This window comes from Melospiza melodia, chromosome 15 (assembly GCF_035770615.1).
Source record: "Melospiza melodia melodia isolate bMelMel2 chromosome 15, bMelMel2.pri, whole genome shotgun sequence".
NCBI lineage: Eukaryota > Metazoa > Chordata > Aves > Passeriformes > Passerellidae > Melospiza > Melospiza melodia.
The window spans coordinates 3752501-3775060 of record NC_086208.1 but is presented as its reverse complement, the minus strand read 5'-3'; the positions used below and the strand labels follow the sequence as shown (position 1 = coordinate 3775060).

The 22560-nt window shown below is 46.9% G+C and overlaps 1 protein-coding gene across 1 annotated transcript in view; it reads right to left on the bottom strand.

The window, feature by feature from the left end:
- The window catches only part of ARID3B (AT-rich interaction domain 3B), a 35279-nt gene that overhangs the window by 10740 nt on the left and 1979 nt on the right, over positions 1-22560 (bottom strand). The window contains exons 2-3 of the mRNA XM_063169413.1: positions 14271-14342; positions 12137-12209 (exon numbers count right to left, since the gene is read on the bottom strand). Of these exons, the coding sequence (XP_063025483.1) occupies positions 12137-12209; positions 14271-14342 (145 nt within the window). The remainder of the gene's footprint in view (positions 1-12136; positions 12210-14270; positions 14343-22560) is intronic.

Here is a 22560-nt window from a genome sequence, read left to right as displayed (position 1 = left end):
TTTCCATGGAAAACCCTTTCCTGTGGGTAAAGGGAATTAGCAGAGCAATAAAAACCTGCAGCTCCTGGAATAGAAAGAGGGGAAGTTGGGACTATTGAATGGGTTTTATGAGCTCAGGGTTCAAATCCTTGGATAAAAATGCTCCCTCACCCCTCAGGATGTGCTGTTTGCCTGGGAACAGCAGGAGCAAGGGAATCAGCACTGGAGAACATCTCTCCCCCACAGAATTCCATCCTCCCTCACATGTTCAACATTTGGAACAACCTGGAGATGTCACTGTCATATTTCTGAAAAATCCCTCTGCCAGCATTTCTTCTCCTGGGGAGCTGAGAAGCCTCAGAGAAGAATGAAAACAATAATTATCTGATTGCTTCTCCTGTGTTTGCTGCTTTGGAATGTGGTCTGGAGATTGTTTATCCAACAAATGGTTGCTTGATTTAGTTTTACATGAATTGTTTTGACTTAATGACCAATCACAGCCAGCTGTGTCAGACTCTGAGGAGTCAGTCACGAGTTTTTGTCATCATTCTTTGTAACCTTCTGTGAGTATCCTTTCTCTTTCTTAAGTATAGTTTTAGTATAGCATTCTTTAATATAATATAATAAAATAAAATATTAAATCCGCCTTCCGAGAACATGGAGTGAGACTCATCTTTTCACCTCATCCTGGGGTGCCACATGGAGAGGTAAACCAAAGCTGCTCCTTCCACAGAGATTCCAGCTTCCCACTCCTCTTCCCACCCAAACAATTCCCTGACAAGGCCACAGCAGCTCTGAGCATCCCAAAGCCAGCTCCTGCTCCATCCTTCCTGCTTGCTTCTGTGTATTTTGGGCTCATCTGGAAGAAAATCTGATTTTTAACCTCCCCCTTTTTGGCAGCTCCTGGAAGCGCCAACGCCCAAACTTGGGGGATTGAGGCACGGAGAGGAAGAAGGAATAATAAAAAGCTGAAGTGGCAGAGCTTTTATTTGGCCTGGGAAACTCTGTCCTGGATCAAAGGGCCGCCCAGCCCATCCTGTCCCCACAATGGGCAGCCCCAGCCTGGCAGGAAGGCTGGGAGGGGGGCAGGGGACAATTGTGGAATCCCCAGTCCCCAGGGGAGGCTGGTGCCACTGCTGGCAGCCCCTGATCCCCCCGTTTATGGCCCTATAAATGAGTTTATTCCGTGCCATGAAAGGAGCCCTGCAGATGTCCTTGTCACACATCCAAGGGGGATTTTTTTTTTTCCTTGTCTTTTCTTTGGGAATCCCATTAGGCGTTAGTAGCTTGTGGTGCCAATTCCCACAGGTTAACGAGATGCTGGATAAAACAGCCCAGTTTTGCAGCTCTAAAGGGCTGAAAACCTCACAGATTCAAAGTGTTTCGATTTATATCAATCCCATCCTTGTCCGAGCAGCCCAAGGAGCAGATCCCACAACCCCTTCCCACATTTCAGGGCCACAGACCTCTGAGGGAGCACAGAGGGAAACCCAAACCCTCCAAACTCTCTGTGGCTCCACCCCTGCCTCCCAAAAATCCTCAATTTCCTCTGTTTTTTTTTCCTGAGCATCCATTTTGTCTGGGGGTGACAGCAGCACTGGGAATCAGGGCATGATCAAGTTACCTCCAGCTGTCACTCATCACCTGAGTCACACCCGCAGGGAAAACGGGGAAATATTTCCTTCCAAAGCCCCCAGGACACCCCAAAATTCCCCTCCTTTCATTAATTAGCCACAGCAGCAAAGCCTTGGCTGGGCTGGGGGAGGATGAAGCCCCTCTCATCCCAGTTTTCCCAATCCAATTAAAGGAATGGCATTAATTTGTCCAGCAGGGACTTTCATCCAGATGGAGAGTGAGAGGGTCCCTGTTTAGCTGAGTTTATAAATGTGTGTTTTGATCTAAATCTCGATTTAGCTGAGTTTATAAATGAGATTTTGGGGCACTTTGCTGTTTAAAGCAAGGCTGTCCTGGGGGTGCTGAGCTGATGGAATTATTGCAGCTCCTGGGACAGTTCTGTTCCTGCTGCAAAGAAAATTTATTTTGGGGGAGGAAACCAAACTCGAGGTTTTATCTCAGTGGATTAATTTATATTCTGTGTAAACACATTTAACTGAGTGTTTCTGTATAAAGCCCTGTTTAGCTGAATTTATAAATGTGTGTTTTGATCTGAATCTCAATTTAGCTGGGTTTATAAATGAAATTTTGGGGCACTTTGGTCCTGTTTAAAGCAAAGCTGTCCTGGGGTGCTGAGGTGAGGGAACTATTGCAGCTCCTGGGAGCTCTTCTGTCCCTGCTGCAAAGTTTCTCAGCTGCACAAAGAAATTTTATCATTTAACCATACTTGAGGTTTTATCACAGTGGATAAATTTATATTCTGTGTGTAAACACATTTTGCTGAGTGTTTCTGTATAAAGCCCTGTTTAGCTGAATTTAAAGCTTTGCTTTAAAGTGCCCCAAAATCTCATTAATAAACTCAGCTAAATAGGGACTGATACAGAAACACTCAGTTAAATGTGTTTACACACAATACAAATTAATCCACTGAGATAAAACCTCAAGTTTGATTTCTCCTCTCCCAAAATAAAATTTCTTTGTGCAGCTGAGAAACTTTACAGCAAGGAAGAGAACTGTCCCAGGAGCTGCAATAATTTCAGCACCCCCTGGAAAGCTTCCCTCTCTCAGCTGTGCTTTATACAAGACCAAAGTGCCCCAAAATTTCATTTATAAACCCAGCTAAACAGGGCTTTACACAGAAACACACATTTATAAACCCAGCTAAACAGGGACTGATATAAAAAAACTCAGCTAAACATGTTTACACACAATATAAATTAATCCACTAAGATAAAACCTCAAGTTTGGTTTCCCCCTCCCCAAAATAAAATTTCTTTGTGCAGCTGAGAAACTTTGCAGCAGGGACAGAAGAGCTCCCAGGAGCTTGAACAATTTCAGCACCCCCTGAACACCTTCCCTCCCTCAGCTGTGCCAAAGTGCCCCAAAATTTCATTTATAAACCCAGCTACACAGGGATTTAGACAGAAACACTCATTTAGAAACTCTATTACACAAGATAAAACCTCGAGTTTGGTTCCACCCCCCCCCCCCCCCAAAATAAAATTTCTTTGTGCAGCTGAGAAACTTTGCAGCAGGGACAGAACTGCTCCGAGGAGCTGCAATAATTTCATTTTCCACTGCAATAATTCCATTTTCCACTGCAATAATTCCATTTTCCACTGCAATAATTCCATTTTCCACTGCAATAACTCCACTTTCCGCTGCAATAATCACATTTTCCACTGCAATAATTCCATTTCCCACGTGTTCCCCCAGCAGTGCCCCGCAGGTCCCGGTGAATTCCCGGTGTTTTCCAGAGGGATTTGGTGCCCCCGGGAAGGTGATCAAGGCAGGGTTTATTGGGCAGCCCCAGCGCTGCCACAGGAAAGGCTGAAGGGCAGGGCCTGGCTGGGCAGGGCTGTCAGGGCTGTGATGGATTGCTGTCATCTGGCAGCGCCAGGATTAATGAGCCCGGGGCCAGGGGGCAGAATTCCAGAGGGAAAGGTCAGAGCCGGGGCCACGGCACAAGACTTGCTGCCTTTTGATGGTAAACTCATTTTACTGTACTGGCAAGGCTCCTGCCCCGAGCCAGGGGAAGATCCTCCTCTGTTTCCTCAGAAAATAACTTCTCCTGCCTCTCAGCAGAACCCCAGCCCCGTAACTTGGCCCATCCCAGCCCCACAACTTGGCTTCCCAGCCCCATAACCTGGCTCATCTCAGCTCCATCACTTGGCTCATCCCAGCTCTGGAATTTGTCTCATTCCAGCCCCGTAATTTGGCTCATTCCAGCCCCATCACTTGGCTTCCCAGCTCCATCACTTGGCTCAATCCCATCCCCATAATTTTCCTCAGCTCCATAACTTGGTTCATCCCAGCCCCATAACCCATCTCATACCAGCCCCATAATTTGGTTCATCCCAGCCCTGTCACTTGGCTCATCCCAACTCTGTAATTTGGCTCATCCCAGCTCCATAACCCATCTCATCCCAGACCCATAATTTTCCTCATCTCAGATCCATAACTTGGCTCACCCCAGCCCCATAACCTGGCTCATCTCAGCTCCATCACTTGGATCATCCCAGCTCTGTAATTTGGCTTCCCAACTCCATCACCTGGCCCATCCCAGCCCCATAGCTTGGCTCACATCAGCCCCATAGTTTGGCTCATCCCAGCCACATCACTTGCTTCATCCCAGCCCCATCACTTGGCTCATCCCAGCTCTGTAATTTGGCTCATCCCAGCTCCATAACCCATCTCATCCCAGCCCCATCACTTGGTTCATCTCAGACCCATCTACTGGCTCATCCCAGACCCATAATTTTCCTCATCTCAGCTCCATAACCTGGCTCATCTCAGCCCCATCACTTGGATCATCCCAGCTCTGTAATTTGGCTCATTCCAGCCCCATCACTTGGCTTCCCAGCTCCATCACTTGGCTCAATCCCAGCCCCATAATTTTCCTCAGCTCCATAACTTGGTTCATCCCAGCCCCATAACCCATCTCATCCCAGCCCCATAATTTGGTTCATCCCAGCTCTGTAATTTGGCTCATCCCAGCTCCATAACCCATCTCATCCCAGCCCCATCACTTGGTTCATCTCAGACCCATCTACTGGCTCATCCCAGAGCCATAATTTTCCTCATCTCAGCTCCATAACCTGGCTCATCCCAGCTCACAGCTTGGCTCATCCCAGCCCCATCACTTGGCTTCCCAACCCCTTATCTTGGCTCATCTCAGCTCCATAATTTGGCTCGTCCCAGTCCCCATCCCTTGGCTCATCCCAGCCACACCACTTGCTTCATCCCAGTCCCATAACTTGGCTCACCCCAGCCCCATAACCTGGCTCATCTCAGCTCCATAGCTTGGTTCATCCCAGCTCCATAACCTGGCTCACATCAGCCCCATAATTTGGCTCATCCCAGCCCCCTAACTGGGCTCATCTCAACCCTGTGTCCTGGCTCATCCCAGCTCTGTAATTTGGCTCATCCTGGCTCCATCCCCTGGCTCATGCCTGCTCTGTTATCAGGCTCATCCCAGCCCCATAACCTGGCTCATCCCAGCCCCATAACCTGGCTCATCCCAGCTCCATCCCCTGGCTCACCCCAGCCTCATAATCTGGCTCATCCCAGCTCCATCACTGGACCTATCTCAGCCCCACAACTTGGCTCACTCCAGCCTCAGAATTTGGCTCATCCCAGCCCCATCACTTGGTTCATCCCAGCCCCATCACTGGGCTAACCCCAGCCCCATAGCTTGGCTCGCACCAGCTCCATCACTTGTTTCCTCTCAGCTCCATCCCTTGGCTCATCCCAGCCAAAGGAGGGGCACAAGGAATCTGTTCCCACTGGGAAAGGGAAGCTGCAGAGTCATCCCAAGGGCTCCTGGTTTTCTGGGCAGAAAGGCAGCCACAATCCAGGTTTCTGGGATAAAGGGCTTCCCAGAGGAAGGCTGACTGGAGCCATAAACATCTGTGGCCTTTCAGGGAATGTCTACCACATAATTCACAGAGTGACCAGGTTGGAAGGGACCTTCGAGATCATCAGGTCCAACCCAGCCCCAAAACCTCACCTAAACCCTGGCACCCAGTGCCACATCCAGGCTGTGTTAAACACACCCAGGGATGGGGATTCCACCACCTCCCTGGGCAGAACATTCCAGAACTTTTATCACCCTTTCTGTAAAAAACTTTCTCTCCTAATATCCAAACTATATTTTCCTTGCAAAGCTTTTTCCCCTCCCTAACCCCCTGAACTGAAGTAGATGTGTCTGATTCGGCCCCTACAACCAGCAGAAATTCAGGATGCCCTTAGCAAAATAGCTTTGTGTTACCCTAAAAATCACATCTGGAAAGTGATGACAGTTTCTTAATTAGGCCTTATTGATTAGCACCTGCCCAAGAGAGGAACGTGGGACAAAGTGTGGGTGCAGCCACAGGTGCCCAGATCACCTCCATGCCATGGGCACTTGCTCCAAAGCTTCTTTAAAAGAGAACCAACCATCAGAGGGGCTAAACAGCAACTGGGGAATTAATCTTGAAGAAAAAGGAGCTGAACAAAACTATTAAAAAAGCACAATTGTTGATGAATCAAATAAGTCAATACAGTCTCCTCTGTTCCCGAGAGCCTCAGGAACAGGCCTCTGACCTGTCAGACCTCAAGCTGGAGATGCAGACTGAGGAAAACTGCCCCAAAAATGGGTTTGAGGTGAATTTTATGGCTTTCCTTGGCCTCCATGCCAGAGATTCCCTTCCACACAGGGATTTCCAGCAGCCTAAGCCACGACTTGTCCTGCACAAAGAGCATTTAATCACACCCAGCTCTGCTTTTTAATCACCTCCCACCTACCCTTATCCAATTTCCTCACACAAGTGTCCATTTTACAGCAAGGAACAAAGGAGGTGAGAATCCCCAGGGTTTGTTCAGCACAGAGATGTTGAAATCTCACTAAAATGAGATTTTTTCACTCCCACTGCAGTGAAAACCAGGCAGGGAAAAGACATTTTTAAGGCACAACCTGTAGCAGGTAAATAAAAAGCTGCTCTTCCCACTCCAAATATGTTCAGGGGAGATTCTGTAGCAGGCAGCCAGAAGGAACAGGTTTTCCCCCCAGGAAATTGGGAAAGCCCACAGTGATTTGAAATAATACTGAGCCAAATCTCAAGAAAAGCAGAATTTCATGTTTCATCTGTGAAGGGAGGCACAGTAATTCCGTGGGGTGTGGGAATTCCCAGCTGAACAGAGGGAAAATTCATTTTACAGCAGCAAATCAACTCCACATCCCTGAGCTGTCTCAGCTCCTGGTTTGCTCAAATCCCTCTCCAAGGAGAGATCCTGGCTGGTTCAGGGGTTCAGCCTGAGATTGATGGGGTTTGGTTCTCCAGAGCTGGCAGAAAAAGGAACAGGGACCCCATGGGGAGCTGCAGTCCCTGAAATAGAGATCCCATGGGGAGCTGCAATCCCTGATCCTGCCCTGATCCCATGGGGAGCTGCAATCCCTGATCCTGCCCTGATCCCATGGGGAGCTGCAATCCCTGATCCCATGGGGAGCTGCAATCCCTGATCCTGCCCTGATCCCATGGGGAGCTGCAATCCCTGATCCTGGGGATCCCATGGAGAGCTGCAATCCCTGATCCTGCCCTGATCCCATGGGGAGCTGCAATCCCTGATCCTGCCCTGATCCCATGGGGGGCTGCAATCCCTGATCCCATGGGGAGCTGCAGTCCCTGATCCTGCCCTGATCCCATGGGGAGCTGCAATCCCTGATCCTGGGGATCCCACAGGGAGCTGCAATCCCTGATCCTGCCCTGATCCCATGGGGGGCTGCAATCCCTGATCCCATGGGGAGCTGCAATCCCTGATCCCATGGGGGGCTGCAATCCCTGATCCCATGGGGAGCTGCAATCCCTGATCCTGCCCTGATCCCATGGGGAGCTGCAATCCCTGATCCCATGGGGAGCTGCACTCCCTGGCCCTGCCCTGATCCCATGGGGAGCTGCAATCCCTGATCCTGGGGATCCCATGGAGAGCTGCAATCCCTGATCCCATGGGGAGCTGCAATCCCTGACCCTGCCCTGCACCAGGACCCCACAGAGCTGCAATCTCTGACTGAAGACAGAAAACAAGCAGCAGGATGGGACATCATAACCTGGAGCTGTAATTGACATTTAACTCCAATATGCAAATGGACCAGAACTCATGAAAGTGAGAGACCTCATAACCAGCTGTCCAATTTTGTGACCATTTTGGGTCCATTTTGGCTGGGTTTTGGGCTCGTCCTGTAGCCTTGGCTGATCTCTTGTGCTGCCCAAGGTGGATCCACTGAGGAGATCCCCTTTAATAAATCCCTGCTTTATTCTTGAGCTCAGTCCAGTCCCTGTTCTAGCTCAGCCTTCCCAAGGCATCACCCTCAGCCCTGCTGTCCCACCCTCCCTGTGCCCACCTGTCCCTCCTAGGAACAAAACCCCACAAAGGCCAGTTCCAGCCTCCCAGAAAGAAAACCCCACAAAGCCCAAGGCCAGCCTCCTTCTGCTGTCCCCTCCCAGGAACAAAACCCCACAGAGGCCAGTTCCAGCCTCCCAAGATCAAAACCCCAAAAAGACCAGTGCCAGTTTGTCTCTGGTGTCCCCTTCTACGAACAAAACCAAACAAAAGGCAGTTCCAGCCTCCCAGGAACAAAACCCCACAAAGACCAGTGCCAGCCTCCTTCTGGTATCCTCTTCCAGGAACAAAACCCAAAAAAAGGCCAGTTCCAACCTCCTAGAAAGAAAACCCCACAAAGGCCAGTTCCAGCTTGTTTCTGGTGTCCCCTTCTAGGAACAAAATCCCACAAAGGCCAGTTCCAGCCTCCCAGGAACAAAACCCCACAAAGGCCAGTTCCAGATTCCCAGAAAGAAAACCCCACAAAGCCCAATGCCAGCCTCCTTCTGCTGTCCCCTCCCAGAAACAAAACCCCATAGAGGCCAGTTCCAGCCTCCCAGGATCAAAACCCCAAAAAGACCAGTGCCAGTTTGTTTCTGGTGTCCCCTTCTAGGAACAAAACCCCACAAAAGGCAGTTCCATCCTCCCAGGAACAAAACCCCACAAAGGCCAGTTCCAGCCTCCTAGAAAGAAAACCCCACAAAGGCCAGTTCCAGATTCCCAGGATCAAAACCCCACAAAGACCAGTGCCAGCCTCCTTCTGGTATCCCCTCCCAGGAACAAAACCCCACAGAGGCCAGTTCCAACCTCCTAGAAAGAAAACCCCAAAAAGACCAGTGCCAGTTTGTCTCTGGTGTCCCCTTCTAGGAACAAAACCCCACAAAAGGCAGTTCCAACCTCCCAGGAACAAAACCCCACAAAGACCAGTGCCAGCCTCCTTCTGGTATCCCCTCCCAGGAACAAAACCCAAAAAAGGCCAGTTCCAACCTCCTAGAAAGAAAACCCCACAAAGGCCAGTTCCAGCTTGTTTCTGGTGTCCCTTTCTAGGAACAAAACCCCACAAAGGCAGTTCCAGATTCCCAGGATCAAAACTCCACAAAGGCCAGTTCCAGATTCCCAGGATCAAAACCCCACAAAGACCAGTTCCAGCTTCCCTCTTGTGTCCCTTTCTAGGAACAAAACTCCACAAAGGCCAGTTCCAGACTCCCAAGAACAAAACCCCACAAAGACCAGTGCCAGCCTCCTTCTGGTATCCCCTCCCAGGAACAAAACCCCACAAAGGCCAGTTCCAGCTTCCCTCTTGTGTCCCTTTCTAGGAACAAAACCCCACAAAGGCCAGTTCCAGACTCCCAAGAACAAAACTCTACAAAGACCAGTGCCAGCCTCCTTCTGGTATCCCCTCCCAGGAACAAAACCCCACAGAGGCCAGTTCCATCCTCCCAGGAACAAAACCCCAAAAAAACCAGTTCCAGCTTCCCTCTTGTGTCCCTTTCTAGGAACAAAACCCCACAAAAGGCAGTTCCAGCCTCCCAGAAAGAAAACCCCACAAAAGCCAGTTCCAGCTTCTTTCTGGTCTCTTCACAGAAAGAAAACCCCCAAACCCCACAAAAACCACTGCCAGCCTCCCAGGAACAAAACCCCACAAAGGCAACTTCCAGCCTCCCTCTGATGTCCCTTTCCATGGTTTCTGCAGCTCCAGGGCCCTTTTATGGCTTTTGGGAACAACCCTACACATCTGATCTGTGTTAGAGCTGCTCCTTCCCAGGGGCATCCCAAAACCATCCCAACCTTTTCATCCCTGCAGTGAAATCCCATTAATCTCTGCAGTTTCTGCTCCCTCAGCTCCTCCTGGCCAGCAGCAAATCCCTGGGTTTAGGGTTTTTACAGGGGGGATTTTTATTGGCAGAGCTGATTCCCGGCCCCACAGACACCAGGGGCAAATTGAGCAGCTCTTCACACTCTGCTCTCAGGAGAGGAGATGGATTTGGGGTTTTTTGGGAACCAGGCAGTTCTTGAGTCTGGGATTGGGATGTCAGAAACTTTGCTCAAAGGGGAAGAGTTGGATTTGGGGTTTTTTGGGAACCAGGCAGCTCTTGAGACTGGGATTGAGTTGTTAGAAACACTTTGCCCTCAGGAGAGCTGGATTTGGGGTTTTTTTGGGAACAAACCAGTTCTTCAGCCCTGGACTGGGATGTCAGAAACACTTTGCTCAAAGAGGAAGAGCTGGATTTGGTTTTTTTTTTTTTAACCAGATTGGGATTTTAAAAACACTTTGTTCTCAGGAGAGCTGGATTTGGGTTTTTTTTTTTTAAACCAGATTGGGATTTTAAAAACACTTTGTTCTCAGGAGAGCTGGATTTGGGGTTTTTTGGGAACAAACCAGTTCTTCAGCCCTGGACTGGGGTGTCAGAAACACTTTGCTCAAAGAGGAAGAGCTGGATTTGTTTGTTTTTTTTTTTTTTTTTTTAAACCAGATTGGGATTTTAAAAACACTTTGTTCTCAGGAGAGCTGGATTTGGGTTTTTTTTTTTTTTTAAACCAGATTGGGATTTTAAAAACACTTTGTTCTCAGGAGAGCTGGATTTGGGGTTTTTTGGGAACAAACCAGTTCTTCAGCCCTGGACTGGGGTGTCAGAAACACTTTGCTCAAAGAGGAAGAGCTGGATTTGTTTGTTTTTTTTTTTTTTTTTTTTTAAACCAGATTGGGATTTTAAAAACACTTTGTTCTCAGGAGAGCTGGATTTGGGTTTTTTTTTTTTTTAAACCAGATTGGGATTTTAAAAACACTTTGTTCTCAGGAGAGCTGGATTTGGGGTTTTTTGGGAACAAACCAGTTCTTCAGCCCTGGACTGGGGTGTCAGAAACACTTTGCTCAAAGAGAAAGAGCTGGATTTGTTTTTTTTTTGTTTTTTTTTTTTTTTTTAAACCAGATTGGGATTTTAAAAACACTTTGTTCTCAGGAGAGCTGGATTTGGTTTTTTTTTTTTTTTAAAACCAGATTGGGATTTTAAAAACACTTTGTTCTCAGGAGAGCTGGATTTGGGGTTTTTTTTTTAAACCAGATTGGGATTTTAAAAACACTTTGTTCTCAGGAGAGCCGGATTTGGGTTTTTTTTGGGAACAAACCAGTTCTTCAGCCCTGGACTGGGATGTCAGAAACACTTTGCTCAAAGAGGAAGAGCTGGATTTGTTTTTTTGTTTTTTTTTTTTTTTTTTTTTTTTAAACCAGACTGGGATTTTAAAAACACTTTGTTCTCAGGAGAGGAGATGGATTTGGGGTTTTTGGGAACAAGGTAGCTCTCGAGTGTGGGATTGGGATGTTAGAAACACTTGCTCAAAAGGGAAGAGTTGGATTTGGGGTTTTGGGGAACCAGGCAGCTCTTCAGAATGGGATTGGGATGTCAGAAACACTTTACTCTCGGGAGAGCTGGATTTGGAGTTTTGGGGAACCAGGCAGCTCTTGAGTCTGGGACTGGGATTTTAAAAACACTCTGCTCTCAGGAGAGGAGCTGGATTTGGTTTTTCTTTTGGGAACAAGGTAGCTCTTGAGTCTGTGATTCAGATGTTAGAAACACTTTGCCCTCAGGAGAGCTGGATTTGGGGTTTTTTGGGGGAATAAAGCAGCTCTTGAGTCTGGGATTGGGATTTTAAAAACACTTTGCCCTCAGGAGTGACGGATTTGGGTTTTTTTGGGAACCAGGCAACTGTTGAGTCTGGAATTAAGATTTTAAAAACACTTTGCACTCAGAAGCGACAGATTTGGGTTTTTTTGGGAACAAAGCAGCTCTTCAGCCCAGGATTGGGACATCAGAAATGCTTTGCTCACAGGAGAGGAGATGGGTTTGGGCTTTTTTGGGAACCAGGCAGCTCTTCAGAATGGGACTGGGATATTAGAACCACTCTACTCTCAGGAGAGCTGGATTTGGGGTTTTTGGGAACCAGGCAGCTCTTGAGTCCGGGATTGGGATTTCAGAAACACTTTGCTCTGTGCCACTGACACCTCAGGGCACAATTAATTTAATCAAATTAAAATAATCTAATTTACAGGGCAGATCTCCCTGCTGCTGCCCTCCAATACCAAGGGCAATGCCCCGAACCCCAGGATTTGTTTTTTTCCAGCCTGAGGAGGGAAGAATTCCCTCTCCTGCCCCGTGTCAGCCCTGGAATGCCAGGAAAGCTCACTCACCCCTCTTCTGCATGAAGATGAAGAGATCATCCAGGAACTCCTTCCTCTCAGGGTCACTGTCCAGCTCGTACAGCTGGGGGACAAAGCACAGTGAGGGCACAGCTCCCACCAGACAGAACATTCCAGAATTCTGGCTGCTTCTGGGGAAAGGACAGCACAGGGGACACAGGGAGGCTCCTGGGGGCTCGGTGGTCATGGCTGGAAAGGATCCCCAGGGATTGAAAAAGAAAAATGAAAACGAAATAGATCCCCAGAAAGGAAACAGTTCCCCAAAAACTGAATGGATCCCCCAAAACAGAACAGGTGCCCAGAGATGGAAAAATAAAAAGAAAATGAAAAAGATGCCCAGAGCTGGAATATATCAATAAAAATGGAATGGGATTCCAGGGATGGAATGGATCAACAAAAATGGAATGGGATTCCCAGAGGTGGAAAAGAAAAATGAAAATGAAAATATCCCCAGGAACGGAATGGATGTGCAGAAATGGAAAAGACTCCCAGAAACTGAAAAGATTCCTAGAGATGGAATGGATTCCCAGAGATGGAAAAGAAAAACGAAAATGAAATAGATCCCCAGAAAGGAAACAGTTCCCCAAAAACTGAATGGATCCCCCAAAACAGAATAGGTGCCCAGAGATGGAAAAATAAAAAGAAAATGAAAAAGATGGCCAGAAATGGAATGGATTCCCAAGAATGGAAAGGATTCCCAAGAATGGAATTGATTCCCAGAGCTGGAAAAGAAAAATGAAAATGGAAAAGATCCCCAGAAAGGAAATGGTTTCCCAGAAATTGAATGGATCCCCCAAAATTGAATGGATGCCCAGAAATGGAAAAGAGATGGAAAAATAAAAAGAAAATGAAAAAGATGCCCAGAGCTGGAATGGATTCCTAGAGATGGAATGGATCAATAAAAATGGAATGGGATTCCCAGGGATGGAATGGATGCCCAGAGCTGGAATGGATTCCCAGAGATGGAATGGATCAACAAAAATGGAATGGATTCCCAGAGGTGGAAAAGAAAAATGAAAATGAAAATGAAAATATCCCCAGGAACGGAATGGATGTGCAGAAATGGAAAAGACTCCCAGAAACTGAAAAGATTCCTAGAGATGGAATGGATTCCCAGAAATGGAAAAGAAAAACGAAAATGAAATAGATCCCCAGAAAGGAAATGGTTTCCCAGAAACTGAATGGATCCCCCAAAATGGAATGGATGCCCAGGGATGGAAAAGAAAAATGAAAATGAAAAAGATGCCCAGAGCTGGAGTGGATCAACAAAAATGGAATGGGATTCCCAGGGATGGAACAGATTCCCAGAAATGGGATAAATGCCCAGAGATGGAAAGGATTCCCAGAACTGGAATGGATCCCCAGAGGTGGAAAAGATCCCCAGAAATGGAATAAACCAAAAGCCTTCAGAAATGCCAGAAACCAGCCCAGGACTGATTTGCTGTGGGAATAATTTTTAATTTGTTTTTTATATTTCATTATTTATAAAGATCTATATGCAATACATATTTATAAAACAAATTCTATATCACATTTCTACAATCAATCAATATTTATAAAATATAAATATTTTATAAAATAGATATATTTATAGCATAGAAATTATGTATTAGATTTAGGTAAATATTGTATAAAATATAAATATTTATAAAATAGAGCTATTTATTAATATTTATTATTTATAATTTGGGCTTGAAACAGCCAAATCATTAAAATGAATTTCTCTAGGCAGTGCATCCCAAAAGAGAGGAGCTTTTTGGGGCTGGATTCCTGGGAAGCTCTGGGACAGCAGAGCTGCCTCAGTTTAAAATGAACCCCTCCAGCTGCTGCACATTCAAATCCACGAGTACAGCATTACAGAGGGAGAATATTCCTCTCCCAGCTGGAGAAAAACTGAATTAAAGCTTTGAAATTCCCAAAGTTTGGTTGTTAATTCTCATTTCAACAACAATTAAACATTTGAACCCAACACAAGACAACAAACCCCAAGACAACAAGCCCCAAGCTGCTGCAGAACGAAGCCATTTCCCCACAAACTCCCTGCAGGGAGGGCTCTGCCACGGATCAGGGGAGGATTCCCCAAACTCCCCAAGCCCCCCAAATTCCCCAAATTGCCCAGACAGACCTTGGCAAAGTCTCGGGAGATTTCCCTTCCCCGGCCGCCGTCGCCCTCGTCGCTCCAGCTCCCGCCGCCGTTCTGGGGAGCAAAATCAGCAAAAACAGGGTGAGGGACAGGCCCAGGGGTTTGGGGTTTTTGGGGTTTTTTGGGGTTTTTAGGCACAAACACACAGAAAAGCAGCTGCTGGTTCAGCCTGAGGTGGTGAGAAAGGTGGGGAGGGGGTTTGTGGTTCTGTGCCAGTTTGCTGGTGTGGAATTCAGGGTATAGGGGATGTTTCTCTGTCTGGTCTGGTTTGATCCCTAGGAGAGCACTGCTGTTCATCTTCATTTATGGAGATCAAAACACTGGTAAAAAAAAGATTTCAAACTAAAAGCTAAACTAGAATAAAAAAAAAAAATTAAAATTAGAAGCTAAACTTAAAATTTAAAAATTAAAATTAAAAGCTAAACTAAAATGAAAAAAAAAAGCTTCTAAAACTTTGGGGTGAATTGGAATCTCTGAGTGTGTGAAATAAATAGATATTTTACTGCTTTATTATTTAATAAAATAAACATATAAGTAAATAATATATCTATATAAATAATATATAAATAATTTATAACATATAAATAATATATAATATTATATTTATTGTGTAATAGATATAATTAATTATATTATTTTATTCTTTAATAATTATTACATTTATAATAAATTATATATCTAATATATAATTATATATAGTATATAATATATAGAATATATAATAGAATATATAATATAATAGATTATAATAGATTATATAATAGATGATATGCTATTATATAATATCTATCATATATATTTTATATAATATATACTATATTATGTATAGTATAATATGTTGTATATCTTTATATATATAATATATATATTATATATTTTATATTATATATAGAATATATAATATACACTATAATATAGATATTAGATTATATAATTATTATATAATTATTATACATTATATTATTATATCATTATATATTTTAAAATGATAATTTTAAGTATTTAATTATATGTTACTCTAATTATGTATATAATTAAATACTTATTATTACAAGTATTTCATGATATTATTTTATTATACACCCAGTTTATTACAGGGTGAAAAACTCAGAGTTTTGATTTTTTTGTATGGAGGTAGATAGGAGACAAGATGGAAGATTTTGGGTGTTGTTTGATCTTATTCTTCATCTACTCCACTTTCTGCAGTGTTTGGATGGTTAGAAAGAGCTGGAATGTGGATGTTGGGTAAACAGACAAAAAATTAGTTATTGGTAAAAAGGTTTAAGAGTTAATTAAACAAAAAAAATTTAAAACTATCTCAAACTTGTGTGTTTTGTGATTTTTTTTGTGCTTTTTTTTTTGCACACTAAGTTTGGTATGCAGAGGGTGTGCTGAATTGTTGGCAAGGGAAAAAACAAACAACAACCTGAAGACTGAAAAAAACCCTAAAAGTTCTGTTCGTTTCTTAAATTTTAACACAAAACTTTTTAGGGATTTCAAATCCTGGGAGTGGAATTTCAGCTCCCCTCCTGAGGAGCAGGATGTCACCTCCTCAGTGCCTCTGCTGGGGTGACACCCAGCACCCACAGAGGAGATTTCTGCCCTCATGTCCCTCTTCCTTCCTCACCTCCAGGCCATCCTCCCTGTATTTCCCTGGAAAAGCAGGAGCAGAAGGAGGGGAATAATCCCTCTGGTGCCCTGGCTCCAGGAGGATGTGGATTTTCCACCAGAGAAATTTTAAGCTCAGCTTTGCTGGATTAAGGCTCCTTAAAAGGATTTATTTGGTTAGGCCCTATTCCACTTGGGAATCACCATGCTGGAGTGGTCTCCAAAGGATGGAAACCAGCAGCTCCAGCTGGCCAGGATAACCCTGAAATAAATCCACACACCCTGAAAATGCCAATTCCATAAAGTCCCAGTGCAGGGTGGGCTGGAAAAGGGAAGAGCCAAATCTACCTGGGACAAACACATGGAGAGAAAAGGTCCCAGCACCCCTGGGAATTCTGGAGAAATAAATTCTGAATTCTGAAATAAACCAGCTGCTCCAGCTGGATGGAAAGCCAGGATAAGTGTGAAATAAATCCAGGCACCCTGAGAACACCAACTCCATAAAGTCCCAGTGCAGGGTGGACTGGAAAAGAGAAGAGCCAAACATGGGGAGAAAAGGTCCCAGCACCTCAAAAGCACCCCTGGGAATTCTGGAGGTGCTCCTGCACCTCAATAACCCAGCAGCGCCAGCTGGATGGAAAGCCAGGATAACCCTGAAATAAATCCAGACATCCTGAAAACACCAATTCCAAAAAGTCCTGATCTAGGACATGGTGGAAAAGGGAAGAGCCAAATCCACCTGCGACAAACCCATCGAGAGAAAAGGTGCAAAACCCCCAAAAGCACCCCCTGGGAATTCTGGAGAAATCAATTCTGAATTCTGAATTCTGAAATAAACCAGCAGCTCCAGCTGGATGGAAAGCCAGGATGACCCTGAAATAAATCCAGACATCCTGAAAACACCAATTCCATAAAGTCCCAGTGCAGGGTGGGCTGGAAAAGGGAAGAGCCAAATCTACCTGGGACAAACACATGGAGAGAAAAGGTCCCAGCACCCCAAACGCACCCCTGGGAATTCTGGAGAAATAAATTATGAATTCTGAAATAAACCAGCTGCTCCAACTGGATGGAAAGCCAGGATAACCCTGAAATAAATCCAGGCACCCTGAGAACACCAACTCCATAAAGTCCCAGTGCAGGGTGGGCTGGAAAAGAGAAGAGCCAAATCTACCTGGGACAAACACATGGAGAGAAAAGGCCCCAGCACCCCTGGGAATTCTGGAGAAATAAATTCTGAATTCTGAAATAAACCAGCTGCTCCAGCTGGATGGAAAGCCAGGATAACTGTGAAATAAATCCAGGCACCCTGAGAACACCAACTCCATAAAGTCCCAGTGCAGGGTGGGCTGGAAAAGAGCCAAACATGGGGAGAAAAGGTCCCAGCACCTCAAAAGCACCCCTGGGAATTCTGGAGGTGCTCCTGCACCTCAATAACCCAGCAGCTCCAGCTGGATGGAAAGCCAGGATAACCCTGAAATAAATCCAGACACCCTGAAAACACCAATTCCATAAAGTCCAAGAGCAGGTTGTGCTGGAAAAGGGAAGAGCCAAATCTACCTGGGACAAACACATGGAGACAAAAGGTCCCAGCACCTCAAAAGCACCCCTGGGAATTCTGGAGAAATAAATTATGAATTCTGAAATAAACCAGCTGCTCCAGCTGGATGGAAAGCCAGGATAACTGTGAAATAAATCCAGGCACCCTGAGAACAACAACTCCATAAAGTCCCAGTGCAGGGTGGGCTGGAAAAGAGAAGAGCCAAACATGGGGAGAAAAGGTCCCAGCACCTCAAAAGCACCCCTGGGAATTCTGGAGGTGCTCCTGCACCTCAATAACCCAGCAGCTCCAGCTGGATGGAAAGCCAGGACAACCCTGAAATAAATCCAGACATCCTGAAAACACCAATTCCAAAAAGTCCTGATCTAGGACATGGTGGAAAAGGGAAGAGCCAAATCCACCTGCGACAAACCCATTGAGAGAAAAGGTGCAAAACCCCCAAAAGCACCCCCTGGGAATTCTGGAGAAATAAATTATGAATTCTGAATTCTGAAATAAACCAGCAGCTCCAGCTGGATGGAAAGCCAGGATAACCCTGAAATAAATTCAGACACCCTGAAAACACCAATTCCATAAAGTCCCAGTGCAGGGTGGGCTGGAAAAGGGAAGAGCCAAACATGGAGAGAAAAGGTCCCAGCACCTCAAAAGCACCCCTGGGAATTCTGGAGAAATAAATTATGAATTCTGAAATAAACCAGCTGCTCCAGCTGGATGGAAAGCCAGGATAACTGTGAAATAAATCCAGGCACCCTGAGAACACCAACTCCATAAAGTCCCAGTGCAGGGTGGGCTGGAAAAGGGAAGAGCCAAACATGGGGAGAAAAGGTCCCAGCACCTCAAAAGCACCCCCTGGGAATTCTGGAGAAATCAATTATGAATTCTGAAATAACCCAGCAGCTCCAGCTGGATGGAAAGCCAGGATGACCCTGAAATAAATCCAGACATCCTGAGAACAACAACTCCATAGGTCCTGATCTAGCATGTGCTCGACAAGGGAAGAGCCAAACATGGGGAGAAAAGGTCCCAGCACCTCAAAAGCACCCCCTGGGAATTCTGGAGAAATAAATTCTGAAATAACCCAGCAGCTCCAGCTGGATAGAAAGCCAGGATAACCCTGAAACAGAACCAGGCATCCTAAGAACAACTCCAAAAAGTCCTGACCTAGCATCTGCTGGAAAAGGGAAGAGCCAAATCCACCTGGACAAACGCACGGGGAGAAAAGGTCCCAGCACCCCAAAGCACCCTTTGGGAATTCTGGAGGTGCTGCAGCACCCCAAACTCCCAGCACCATCTGGCTGTGAGGCTCCCACTGAATGAGGATGATGAAGAGCTCGTGCACAGCTCCCTAATGCCTGCTGATTGGGTTTGAGGCACTAATTGCTGCTGGAAAGTCAATTAGCCCGTGAGCCCCATCAACTGAGAGATGTTTAATGGGGGATTATTGGCACTTGTGTGGTGTCAGCTGTTTGTGGCACAGGATCAATGGCCAGCCCTCTGCAGGCTGGCTTGGCTCACAGGAGGATCCATCCCAATGTCCTTTCTCCCTCAGCAGAGATTAACCCCACAGATTTTTGGCTAATTATGGAGGCATCCAGCTGCTCCTAAAATGTTCACTGGGATCAAACCCATGGAGCAGCCAGAGTGAGACAGAGGGGCAGGAAAAGGAGGCAGCAGGCATTTTTTTCCCAGTCTGGACCTTGCACACTCTCCAAGGCTCAGGGATTTGTGCAGGTTCAGCTTTCTGACCCTTCCCTGGATATAAATCCAGCAAATTCTGCTTCCACAGGGAATTCTGGTCATGCTGAGAGCTTATTCCACTCCATTTGAGGGCAGGGATGAGAAAGAAGAGGGATTAAAGCAGGCAATTCCCTCCCACCAGTGGGTTTGAACTTGGGATAATTCCCCGGAATAAAACTTTTAAAGACTCTGGAAAAGTTCAACAGAACACATTTGGGTTGTTTTCTAGGAAATTTATAAAAAGCAAAGGGTGATTGGACCAGAATGGCAGAGGATAAGCAGAATAAACCATTTCCCACAGCTCCACCCTGGGATCTGGGGGGCACCTCCAGGCAGAAGGAGCTTAGGGCAGCTGAGGGCACCAGGCTCTGGCCATATGGCCACCAAAGCTGTCACCTGCTGTCACCTGAGCTGGGGCAGCTGCTGCACCTCCTCCTGCTGCTCTGGGGACAATTCCCACTGCCAGGGGACAAGGAAAGAGCTCCTTGGGAAGCCACCAGAGCCCCTCCCTGGGCCACCATAGCCCTCTCTGTGCCACACAGACACCTCAGGGGCAACCAGAGCCCTTCCTGTGCCACCAACACCTCATGGGCCACCAGAACCTTTCCTGGGCCACTGACATCTTGGGGGCCACCATAGCCCTCTCTGTGCCACTGACACCTCAGAGAGCCCTCTCTGTGCCACCACAGCCCCCCCTGTGCCCCCACAGCCATCCCCTGTGCCTCTGACATCTCTGGGGCTAGCAGAGCCCTCCCTGGGCCACCAGAGCCCTCCATGTGCCACTGACACCTCAAGGGCCACCAGAGCCATCCCTGTGCCACTGACACCTCAAGGAGCCTTCCCTGTGCCACCAGAGCCCTTCCTGTGCCACCAACACCTCATGGGCCACCACAGCCCTCCCTGAGTCACTGACACCTCATGGGCCACCAGAGCTCTGGCGTGTGCCACCACAGCCATCCCTGGGCCACCAACACCTCATGGGCAACCACGGCCCTGCCCGTGCCACCAGAGCCCTCCCTGGGCCACTGACACCCTGAGGGCCACCACAGCCTTCCCTGGGCAACCAGAGTCACCCCTGTGCCACCAGAGCCCCTCCCTGGGCCACTGACACCTCAGGGAGCCTTCCCAGTGCCACCAACACCTCACGGGTCATCAGAGCCCTCCCTGTGCCACCAACACCTCATGGGCCACCAGAGCCCTTCCTGTGCCACTGACACCTCAGGGGCCACCAGAGCCCTTCCCTGTGCCACTGATACCTCAGGAAGCCTTCCCTGGGCCACCAGAGCTCTCCCTGTGCCACCAGAGCCCCTCTGTGTCACCAGAGCCCCTCTGTGTCACCAGAGCCCTGCCTGGTGCCACCAATACCTCATGGGCCACCACAGCCTTCCCTGTGCCACTGACACCTTGAGGGCCACCACAGCCTTTCCAGTGCCACCAGAGCCTTTCCAGTGCCACCATGGCCCTGCCTGGTGCCCAGCCCAGCCCAGAGTTAACCCCTGAGCTGCCAAGGTGACCAACACTTCCCATCCTCTGCAGGACAAAAACCTCCCAGAGCAGAGGAAGAAAATCTCCAGGCTCAGCTGCACTCCTCACTCTGCACAGGGGTTTTGCAGAGATTTTACAGAGGTTTTACTGAGATTTTACAGAGGTTTTACTGAGATTTTACAGAGGTTTGTGGGTTTTTTAGTCCAGGAATCTGCTGAAATACCCACCTGGGGACGAGCCCTCCCCTGCCCTGTGGGTTGAGTCAATGAAAAAGGAACTGGGGCAGCAATTTCGGGATTATCAGGGAATCCACAGAAATTCCTTTTGTGGGCAGAGTTAAGCCTTAGGAAGTGAAACAGATGCTCTGAGAAAGAAAAGTGTTGTAGAACAAACGCTGATAAGATCAGGGCTGCTGCCCTGAGCTGCAAGTTCTCAGGCAGGGAGAGCCAAGGGGTAATTACTGCCCACAGCAGCTCTGCAATGGGACCTTGCTAATAACAGAGCTCAATTCAGCAGCCCCAGCTTCAAAGGCAGCCCCTGAAAGCATCTGAGTGATTTCAGGAATGGCAGGGAGGATGGGGAAGGGAAGGGCTGAGTTTAACCATTAATTGCCTTTTTTTTTTTTTTTTTGGATGAAGATCTTTTCACGTGTTCCCATGAGCAAACAGGAACCTGCTGCCTCATCCTTGAGGAAAAGCTGGGCTCTCTGAATTCCTCCTGCTCCCAAAGACTCAGAGGAACCAGGATTGATGGAAGAGGGATCCTCAGTGCCAGCCCAGAGTCACTGATTCACCCCAGAGTGAGGAAAACACAAGGGGAATAAAAGATTCCAGATGCTGGCAGCTCCTGTGCAGCCTGAACCGCTGGGAGCTGCCACCAACCCCACAAATCACTGTGGCACTGAATTAACCCTACAGTGATTTGTCTGCCTCCCTTCCCTGCCTCAGCATCCTCACTCACCCCTGGGGCTCGGCAGGGGAGGAGCTGGGGAGCCTCTGCATTTCCATTTCCCTTTCCTTGGGGAATTCTCGGAATTTCCATTTCCCTCTCTTTGGGAATTCTCTCAATTTCAATTTCCTTTTCCTTTGGGAATCCTCTGAACTTCCCTTTCCTTTCCCTTCCTTGGGAAATCCTCTGAATTTCCATTTCCCTTTCTTTTCCTTGAGGAATCCTCTGAATTCCCATTTTCCTTTCCTTTTCTTTTCCCTTTTCTTGGGGAATCCTCTGAATTCCCATTTTCCTCTCCTTTTCTTGGGGAATCCTTTGAATTTCCATTTCCCCTTTTCCTTTCCCCTTTTCCTTTCCCCTTTTCCTTTCCCCTTTTCCTTTCCTTTCCTTTCCTTTCCTTTCCTTTCCTTTCCTTTCCTTTCCTTTCCTTTCCTTTCCTTTCCTTTCCTTTCCTTTCCTTTCCTTTCCTTTCCTTTCCTTTCCTTTCCTTTCCTTTCCTTTCCTTTCCCCTTTTCCTTTCCTTTCCCCTTTTCCTTTCCTTTCCCCTTTTCCTTTCCTTTCCCCTTTTCCTTTCCTTTCCCCTTTTCCTTTCCTTTCCCCTTTTCCTTTCCTTTCCCCTTTTCCTTTCCTTTCCTTTCCTTTCCTTTCCTTTCCTTTCCTCTCCTTTCCTTTCCTTTCCTTTCCTTTCCTTTCCTTTCCTTTCCTTTCCTTTCCTTTCCTTTCCTTTCCTTTCCCTTTCCTTTCCTTTCCTTTCCTTTCCTTTCCTTTCCTTTCCTTTCCTTTCCTTTCCTTTCCTTTCCTTTCCTTTCCTTTCCTTTCCTTTCCTTTCCTTTCCTTTCCCCTTTTCCTTTCCCCTTTTCCTTTCCCCTTTTCCTTTCCCCTTTTCCTTTCCCCTTTTCCTTTCCCCTTTTCCTTTCCCCTTTTCCCTTCCCACAG